The 10379-nt window shown below is 42.9% G+C and overlaps 1 protein-coding gene across 2 annotated transcripts; it reads right to left on the reverse strand.

The window, feature by feature from the left end:
* Positions 1-151: 151 nt before the first annotated feature.
* On the reverse strand, positions 152-10235 carry asb2a.1 (ankyrin repeat and SOCS box containing 2a, tandem duplicate 1). Of its 2 annotated transcripts, XM_037450072.2 has the most exons (10): positions 9190-10235; positions 8652-8981; positions 6581-6691; positions 5923-6092; positions 5683-5838; positions 5105-5350; positions 3962-4133; positions 2719-3283; positions 2387-2540; positions 152-2171 (listed from the first exon to the last, which is right to left on the reverse strand). In XM_037450072.2, the coding sequence occupies exons 2-10, from the start codon at positions 8972-8974 to the stop codon at positions 2020-2022; spliced, it is 2049 nt and encodes a 682-aa protein (XP_037305969.2). In that variant the 5' UTR covers positions 8975-8981; positions 9190-10235; the 3' UTR covers positions 152-2019. The 2 variants fall into 2 exon arrangements, with proteins under 2 accessions (XP_037305969.2, XP_062415579.1); XM_062559595.1 differs by lacking the exon at positions 9190-10235 and having other exon boundaries at positions 6581-6687; positions 8652-8792.
* Between the last annotated feature and the right edge of the window lie 144 nt (positions 10236-10379).

The raw sequence follows: 10379 nt of genomic DNA on the forward strand, positions 1-10379 counted from the left end.
CAAGTGCTTCCTACTAGTCATAGGGACTGATGTGACTTGTTTGAATCCGGAATGTGGGAAGTGATTTACAGAGGAAAGGTCAGTGGGGCAGTGATTGTACAGGTTTGTTATGACAGGCTATTGAGGTGCGTGTGGACACATGGGATGGGCATGAAATTATTTTTATTGAGATATAATACCCATAATTAATTAATAATTACACAATACAAGTGACAGACTTGGCCTATTGCCAACCTTGTTAGAGGAAATCAAATTGAAGGTCTCCCACATCTCGGAGCGACCTGTTTGCCAAAAGGTTCCATTGTAAATTTGCTCTTTGCTACTCACAACAACACTGACTTTGACTGTATCAGACAGACACGCCTGAACCCTGTTTCGCACCCATTTAAATCAAATCGAAGCGGTCACGTGACTGTGCGCCGGAACGAAGCTTCGTACGTCACGGATCACGTGATCAGCAGCGAACGGTTCCCTGCTTATGTTCTCATTGCACAGCTCCTGGCTTCCTCTGTTTGCTTCCAGTGCAGCTTGTTTTAAAGAGAGCTTCAGCCTCTCAGTGTCCGGCTGGATTCGAGCTGTCAAATTTGCTTTGAATGGTTCCTGATGGAGTGAAATGAGCAGCGCAGGTGGCCTCCCTGATAAGAGCTGTTTGAAATCTCTAACGCTAAGGAAAGTAGCTTCAACCCTTCTCTACTTCGCTCCTTTAGCATATTAACCACTGGACCGTTCTTTACAAAAGGAAAGGAGTTATTTCTGTCCCACAATTCCTTGCAGTGGCAATATTTCAATAGTGACGTATCATTCGGCTGTTCACAAGAAATAACGATCATGACGGTGAAATGCACATCATTTAAGTATCCGGTAGCATAACTAATTTTTTGTGCATTTGTTAATAAAGTAATACTTTGAACAGTCGTTTTATGTTGTCTGCATGACTGAGCACTGTAACACTAACACATGGACGAAGGCATCTGAGATGATTCTTTGTAGACCATCTTCGGATAAATTGTTTTTGTTCTGCTGCACACTAACATGCGTCTCTTATGGCATCATAACCTTGTAGCTGAAAGGGGGGTCGGATTCCCTAAAATCCATGGCTGTCTTTTCCTAACTTCTCCTGACCATCTTTCCTCGGCCCTGTGACGTTTTCCACAGAGGTCGAGGAATAAACGTGAGGAGGTCGTTATTTTGACTATTTGAACCCAGCGTCTATGTAAGAGAGGCCCACACAGCGCCAGTGCGTCAAAAAGATAAGACGAGCAATGTGAGGAGATTGCTACCATCTAAAAATCCCCAGCTCAAAGAGGCCTTAAACTTTCTAAATGTTAAATGCAAATTTAACTTGTATAAATTTATTCAACAATAGCTGACTCTTCAGTCCCATTTGTTGATGCTTGTGTTGGCAACATATGAGTCCAACATGTGTCCTCTTTGTCTGAGACAGAATTGTTTTTTAGTTCCTACTTTGTCTAAACTGAATAAGCAGAAAAAGATACATCTGGTTATAAGGTTTTACTGGTAACTGAAGTCACAATGACGAACAGTTTAGCTCCTGTCTGACGGCTGTAGTGTAACAATAAGTTGGTTCACATGTGTTGGATCTAAGCAAGTTTATGTTGATGCTACCTATAACTGGACTGAGGTATAAGAACTGCTTTAACCTGTATGTAAAAAACAAACAAAAACGAGAGGTGTTCTTGGCAGTCTACTGAACACAGAGCGGTTGTGGCCTTTTTTTTCCTTGCAAGGAAACAAACCGAGAAAGATATATTTGATTCAGACACTTAAGTTCTTATTTTCCTGTGCAAATCCACAGATCCCCAAAAAGCATCTACATGGACATTCATAGCAAAGAAACAAGAAACCAGTGATAATGCAGGAGCATTTTCAGGAGCTCTTACAGGAGAAACCTATGAACACCTAGATAGTATCCTAAAAATCCTGGATTTACTCCCAAAAAATCCCCACTAGTCAATCAATACTAGCAATACCCGCCTTTTAGTCAACTGGATAAACACATTAAGTTTCCTGCAAGCAGTACTCCACAGATCCTTCCTGGTGCTGCAGGAAGCGGATCAGGCCACCAGGCAGCGGCAACTTCTTCAAACAACGTTGTCCAACCAGCTGCAGAACCTGCAGCCTGCAGAGCTGCAGCAGTGGGCGTGGAGGGGCTGAAAAACCACATTAACATAAATTGTGACATCAGTGGTGAAATACTAGACACAACAGTAACATCACTGTAGAACAACAAAACAACCTGTTGACACCCGTATGAGACAAACCAGTAACATCACTGAGAAGCTACTGGACACACTGGTGACATTATTCACATATTTGTAAAGGCATGTTCATCAGTTTTTAGTTAGTTTATCAATTATTGACCCACTTGCTTTTTCCTTGATGTTGCTCCAGTCGGCGTAACTGTCCAGGTGATAAATCATTCTAGAACACAGTGTCACATGACCAACGTAGTCCAACAGGACGTCAATGATTGGTCCCGCCCACCGACGGATACCAGTGGCTGAAATCATCTCACAGAACTGTGAAATCAATCACAGATTTATCAATAAATCTAATAACTGTCAGTCAATCACTGCACTTTCAATCTATAAAATAACTCCAACACATGACTGTCAATCAATCCCAAAACCGAAATCACAGATCTTTTTTCAGATTGTCACTTTGCCAAATCTTTTTTGCTTTTTAAACTCTGCTCACCTGAACGCCGCCACTTTGCTGGGGGACGGTCTCAGAGAGGTCCCTCACTGGATGCGTGGTTTTGATTGATGGATGTGGTTGGATCCCATAGATACAGTTGAAGCAGGGCAGGGCGTGACCACCGTGGTCCAGCAGGAACTTGAACATTGGAAGGTTCTTCATGGAGAACATGTAGACGGCGGGGAAGGTGGTGGGATGCGTGGGGATGGAGGCGTTGATGTCGGCTCCGTGCTTGACCAGCAGAGTGACGATTTGGATGCAGCCTTGTCTCGCCGCCACTAACAACGGCCTGAACACGTCCAAGTTTGGGTTGGCACCAGCCTCCAGTAGCATATGCACCGCATGGATGTTGTTGTTGATGACAGAGAAGTAAAGTGCTGTGCTGCGGCGGTCCTGGTACAGCCTCGACCGTTCTTCAGACAGCTGAGAGTTGACATTGAAGCCTCCCTCGATCACAAGCTCCAGGACGTTGTCATGGTTACGCTCAGCGGCCAGGTGGAGGGGGCTAATTCCAGTTCGGCGGACTCTGGTCCTACTTGTGGCTGAGATCAACATGGAGACGATGCTGGAATGAACAATGAACTGTTTCAATGATGAAACCCAGAGCCTTCTCAAATTGCTGTAAAACTAATCCAAATATTGCCACAGCTTTTATATTTCCTGTTTAAATTGATATCTTACATATGATAACTTGTATTATGCAGTCATGAGCAGGGTTAGAGATGTACCATTGACTTTGAAAGATGTGGGATAAAAAACAAAAACTCGATTTTTAAAATCTTCAGTCTCGTAGGGATTTGTTGCAACTTCTCCTATAAAAGGTAGTCTTTTATCAGTCCTTTTATAAATGTTCCATAACATTGCTCTCTACAGCCATTTACTTTGAAGAGCCTCTTCCCTCTGTTCTAATACAGCTGTCTAATACTTGATTTTCCCTAGAACTACTGGGACCCTTATGCTGCATTCACACCAGAGCACAGGTGAATTTCACTGACTCATCCAGGAAGGGACGCCGTCCGGCAAATTTTATTCACAGTTAAATCGCTTTGCTCAATTCTCTTTTTTGCGTGTTTTGCGTCCTGCACGCCGCCCGTTGAAAATGTGCTTCCTCGGCAACCATTTGCGTCAGTGCATTCACTTCAATCAACTTGTACAAATAATTCACTTTACTTTTAGTATGTACGCAGCATCAGATCGGTTCAGTTGTTTTTCATATATAGCAGACAATAGTCAGTACGCCTACATGTCACTTCCCCTCTGAGCAGCCACATGGAGCGGTAACAACCCTGTCTTTCCAGGTATATTGGCGTTTGCGTTCTGAGAGAGGAGAAACTCCACAATTTCTTCATGTCCATTTTTAGCAGCTTCATACAGAGCTGTTGCTCCATCAGCAGCCTGAGAATTAATGTCTGCACCTGTTGGGAGAAAGGGAAGGGTTCAGGTCAGGGATGTGGGGCATAAGGTCAGGATTCCTATTTTTAACAATGGTTATCAATGTGGACAGTTTATGTCACGTGAAGCAAATTTTTCTTCTGTTGTTACTTTTTAGACATTACCTCTGTTGAACTAAGAGGGATCCCTTCAATGTTGCTCTCTTTGAGGGTTCTTTAACTTTTCGAAGGATTTATTTTAGACTGACTGCAGTCAATTGCAATACACGCACAAAGAATAATTCACAAATATGTGATTTTAAAATGCACACAAAATGATTTACGTGTTCGAAAGGTAAGAAGATGTTGAAGGAGGAAATCATAATATGCAAAATTTTTGATGTTATATGACCTTTTAGAGATGGAGAAACCGTTGAGGGTTAGAGGTAATAAAGAGGGGACACATACATCCAAAGTGCATATGTTTCAACCTTATAAGTAGGACTTTTTAAAACTTTTTAAAGGAAGTTAATCAGCCATATTACAGGGTATGTATGAATAGATTTTTACCTAGGCTTATGAGAGGTATTAAACCATCCTGATTGACACACCACATATGTTCTTTGTTTGTGCATGCCAGATATATGTTTGTGTTGAGTTGTCAAATGCATTTGTAAATCCCTATGTGCATTGGTAAATCAAATATATTTGTGAATTGTTCTGTGCACATGAATGTGAATCTTTTTGTTTGCATTCACTATTATTGAGGCTAATCTGACCCTACCCGAGATTAGTTCCTGAAAGATAGTATCAAATGTAAAAGAATTCTTTGCTCCATTAATTACAATCTATCCGGGTTCTCTCTGCAGCTGCAGATCTGATAAGCACTGCTCAAAGTCCCCCTCCCCTTTTTATGCTGTTTGGACCTTATCTGGTTATCCTGTGCTCTTCATTCTGCACAATAGCACAGTTACAGCAGAAGTAATAGAAACTGAATAATCGGCCACACTCCGTACCGTGTTTGAGGAGGAGGCGCAGGGCTGCCAGCTGCCCGCTCTGAGCCGCAGTGAACAGTGGTGAGATGCCGTAGACGTTGATGAGATTGTGTTTAGCTCCGGCCTTCAGCAGCATCTCACAAATCTCCACGTTGTTTTGACTTGAGGCTTCTTGCAAGGCAGTGCAACCCCAAATACAAGGAGCGTTCACCACCGCGCCGTGGTTCAACAACGCTGCCACCATCGCAGGGTTGTTCCTCTCACAGGCTGCAGAGAGAGAGAACAAACAAAAAAGGGCTTATTCAAGGAAAACATCCTCATGACTTTTTCCCATAAACTCTACATCACAACATATGGGGGCACTATTAACTTTTTAAGACCTTGAGAGTTTTAGCAATAACACTGAGAACGATAATAGAGGACAAACATAATTCAACACTGACACATAATCACAGTCCTGCTGGAGGGAATCAATTACTCTGTTTCCCCAATAAAGGTAAAGCACAATTAAATAAAGCTTATTAAGAGTATCCTACGATATGATACTATATGTCTTATATCTTAGTTTAAGGGTAATTCCCTTAGTAGTCTTGACTCACCTCTGTAAAGAGGCGTCTCTTTGTCATAATTTGGGATGTTTGGGTCGACTCCGTTGTCCAGCAGCACCTGAACACTCTCCAGCTGATCTCTGCTCACCGCAACCATGAGTGCCGACTCGCCGCGTTCCGTTCTCTTGTTGATCATCCCGGGCTGAGCTGGCCACAGAAACACAGAGGGACTTCTGTTGATGTTCTTGTGATGTGTCGTTTCTGTGAGTGTGCGTGTGTGTACACATCTACCTGACAGCAGGATTCTCAGACAGGTGTCCTGACCGTACCACGCTGCCTGGTGAATTGCTAACCATCCCGGTTTACTGGGCAGCATAAGGTTTGTTCCCAGATGCATTGCCAGCGCTTTCACTAGGCTTGCATCGCCCAAACGGATCGCTTTAAACAGAGGCTCCTCCTCCCTGCAGGAAAAATACCCATGAGTCTCACCTTAACCTATCCAACTTGTTTAACCCTTTCAGCCTCACAGTACATAGACCAAGTCCATTTCATTCAAATACCTGCACTTACTTAATTATTTCCTTCCTCTGTTACTACAAATTGAGTTTTTCTTGTGCCGCTGAGAGGGTCAAAGGTCAGAGCATGTGTACAGATTGTAAAGCCCTCTGAGACAAATTTGTAATTAGTGAATCTGGGCTATACAAAATTAAATTGAATACAATTGTCGGATGCTATTGGAATGAGGTTAACTGTAATGTGGACCCCCGCCTGGTTCTGACCTATGGATACATGAACTAACATCCTACTTTGACTGTCTTTGTCTCATGCTTACACCTGTGTAATAAGATTAATAACAAAGGGGAGTTATGATGGTGTCTGTTGCAGATATGCAACACGGGACACAGCAGTTCCTCGTCCAGAGATGCTTCATGGGCGAAACGTGACTCACACGTCAGGTTCTGGAGCGATGAGGACCAGACTGCCGTCAGCTCTGCGGTACTCCACCATGCGCTTCCCAGAGCCCGTCATGAAGTGACTGACTGTCCCGTCAAACGTCTTCCTGAGACAACAACAAAGAGACAACGGCCAACCAGAGCACAGAGAAGAACACAACAAGGCAACATTTTTATGCAAATAAACATATGGTTTCACAGGAAGTTTGTTCAAGGTAAAAATGGACAAAGGCATGGTGGACATCAGCTCGACTGACTATAATGATTATAATAATACATTTTATTTATAACACACTCTACATCAACAGATCTGAGAGCAAACATGACTTACATCTTGAACACTCATAACTCTGAAGACTATCACTGCATGGGTATTGGCTTTCTTTTAAAAAACAATTTTATTCTGTTTGACAAGGTCTCAATTCAATATCATTTTGTCTGGGTTTACAAAACTGGATCCGTGCATCCCTCATCCAGACTGGAAAAAAACAGCAAGATACCTCTGATGTTCAAATTAATATACTAAATCATCAGCAATTATTAATAGTGGTAGGATGGAAAGAAGAACATTATTATGATGGGTAATTACTAACTTTTTACAGTAGCTTTTTTGTCTTTGTTTTAAACTTCATCGGCCTTAATTACGGTGGCCGAGAAGGTTCAGACAAATACAAAAGCAACAACACAACCGTAAACGCCACAACGCAACACGAACGCCACAACACAAAATACAAAAGCCACATCACAACCGCAAATGCCACAACACAACACGAACGCCGCAATGCAACACGAACGCCACAACGCAACACGAACGGCGCAACACAACACGAACGCCGCAACGCAACACGAACGGCGCAACACAACACAAAAGCGAAAACGGAAGTAGCTGCCCACGGGAGCGAGCGTATTTTGGAGGAACGCCCACGGGAGCGAGCGTATTTTGGAGGAACGTTTCACTTACTTCTTAAACGATCTGGCATCCTCCAGCTCCGTTGTTACGTGCCTACTGGTTTTTGAACCTACTGGTTTGGCTACGCGTTTAGATGTTATTAAGAGAGTAATCCTACTTGGGCAATGTGCTAGAAAACCTGACAGAACTATGTATTTTACGCTACGCCACCAACAACCAGTTGTCTTGGCTCACCCTGAACCAAAAGATGTTCTTGCCACTGACGATTTGCAATTTCATGATAAGTAGTGAAATCAGTAGCGGCCTTGACAGCTCGGTTGGCCGACGGCGTAGCGCCGCCGTCTTATAAAGTTTTTCTATTTTGCTCGACTGCGGGTTCGAACCCAGGTTGTGGCGATCTTTTAATAAACGTATGTTCTTTTATTTATTTCTTTATACGTGGCAGTGATGTAGTGCTCACTTATACGATCATAATCGCTGCATTGGATATGGGATGCATTTTGAACATTTTCAGCAATATGTTTGCGAATGTGTGACGGATCAGGTGACCGAGGCAGACAACATCTGCCGCTGTCGGGGCAAAACAAACACGCACGCGTAGCCAAACCAGTAGGTTCAAAAACCAGTCGGCACGTAACAACGGAGCTGGAGGATGCCAGATCGTTTAAGAAGTAAGTGAAACATGATTCCTTACTTTAACTGTAGCCGCAAGGAATCATGTTTCACTTACTTCTTAAACGATCTGCCATCCTCCAGCTCCGTTCCTCCAAAATACGCTCGCTCCCGTGGGCGTTCCTCCAAAATACGCTCGCTCCCGTGGGCAGCTACTTCCGTTTTCGCTTTCGTGTTGTGTTGCGCCGTTCGTGTTGCGTTGTGGCATTTGCGGTTGTGATGTGGCTTTTGTATTTTCGTGTTGCGGCGTTCGTGTTGTGTTGTGGCATTTGCGGTTGTGATGTGGCTTTTGTATTTTGTGTTTTGGCGTTCGTGTTGTGTTGTGGCGTTTGCGGTTGTGTTGTTGCTTTTGTATTTGTCTGAACCTTCTCAGCCACCGTACTTAATGATACAAGGACCAACTTCCAGAAGATGCTGTAATACAATACGCTGTTTTGCGTAATTGTTGTTATACTCACAATATAGCAAATAATACAATTACTTACAGATCAGGAAGCTCTTCCCTCGGAGGATTTGGAGAGCTGTAGTTTGCAGTGGCCTGGGCTGAAGTTGCATTGTGGGAGCTGTAGTTGGCATGAGGATTTTGGGAGCTGTGCCTTGGTGGATTTTTGGCTCTGGCCTCCGTGTTTGGGCTGCTGCTGTTGGGTTGCGGAGGAGTTGTGTTGGCAGTTTTAAAGTCGATATAATCAGAAGTGTTGTAAGGTGTGTCAGTCAGACTGCGCTCAATGGCGATCTGCAGAAGCTCTTCATCATTTAGGTTACTGTAGAGAGAATAATCCTCAAAGTGGGATGTGTTGGCTGCCGACATGATGGAGCTGTGGAGTCCGCAAGAAAAAAGACAAGCGTATAGAGCTGTCAGACAGAATCTCATAAGGAAAACAGACAAGTGAGTGTTGAGGATAAACATCCAACATCAGCCCTGACCCTACACAAGGTTGTTGTGTTATAACAACAGATTACAGTCATGAGCACAGTAAAACTTAATACAAGCTTGCAAACATGTAAATAACTGAAAGTACTCACATATATACATATATAAAACGAATCCGTGTCTTCTGTCAGTCCAACCTCTCTGTAATGGAGAATGCACATGTCACTGTCTTGGGGTTTAGTTACTTAATGTTTATTTTAGGACCTGAAGTATCAGCTTGTCGGTCAGCTGACCTCTAATGTTACATACTTTTATGAACTTGCAGCGGTGGTCTGTTCAACAAAATATTGACACCATGTTTAATATAAAAAAGTGGGTTGACGGTTAGTGACTGTCTAGCCTGTGGTTATTTTTAGATTCAGCTGCTATAGAGAAAATAACAAGGTCAGAGCTGAGCTGCATGAAGCTAAGAAGTTAAATACAAACATTTTAAACAAAACTCTGTTCATAATAGTTTACTAAGGTTGAACTTAATACTCACATATGTTAAAACCACAAAAAAATTCAGTGACCAGCTTCCAATGTCAACAAGCTTTATTTAGTTGGTTTGCTGTATTTTATTGTTTTGTCTCTTTATTTGACTTCCTGTCATTTTGGATTTCCATCCTTTTCCCTTGGATGTTCGAACAGGTTTCATCTCAAGTCTTCATCTGCGTATTTTCCCGGGGTCGTAGACCGTCCAACCGCATAGAGCGTCAAACTCAAGGCCCGCCAAATCCCTAGTGCGGCCCGCCTGATACCTTTGCTATTGTGAGAATTACAGAAAGACGTTAAATTTCTATAAAAGTAGCTGCTAATCCTTCATCGGTCCACTGGGGGTCGCACTCTGTGAGTGAGCGCATGCACTGGACCAGGGGAATCAGGTCGATAACCAAGGCAGTGCCTATTATCTGAGAATAAAATCATGTCAGGTGACTATGCATGCACGGTCGAGCAAGGAAGCTAACAGAAAACGTATTAGTGCTAATCAGCAATCAACTCTTGCTTACTAACGGACACATTTACTTTCATTCAAAAGCAACCTTGGCTGACAGTGCAAGTCATCCGAGTAAGATAACTACAAAGAATGTCTGTCACAACTTAGTTGCGGTTCCATCACTTCTGATAGATGAGAGGATCCCTTTACATAGATGGAGAGAGTATGTAGAGGATGAACAACGTAAAAGATTTACTATACGTTCAATTCAATAACCCTAACATATTACATTACAAACACAGTCCCCTGCGTCAAAGTTCACGGTCAAACATATTTTAACATTTAAAAAGAAAGGTGTAGAAGAGA

This window comes from Pungitius pungitius, chromosome 20 (genome assembly GCF_949316345.1).
Source record: "Pungitius pungitius chromosome 20, fPunPun2.1, whole genome shotgun sequence".
NCBI lineage: Eukaryota > Metazoa > Chordata > Actinopteri > Perciformes > Gasterosteidae > Pungitius > Pungitius pungitius.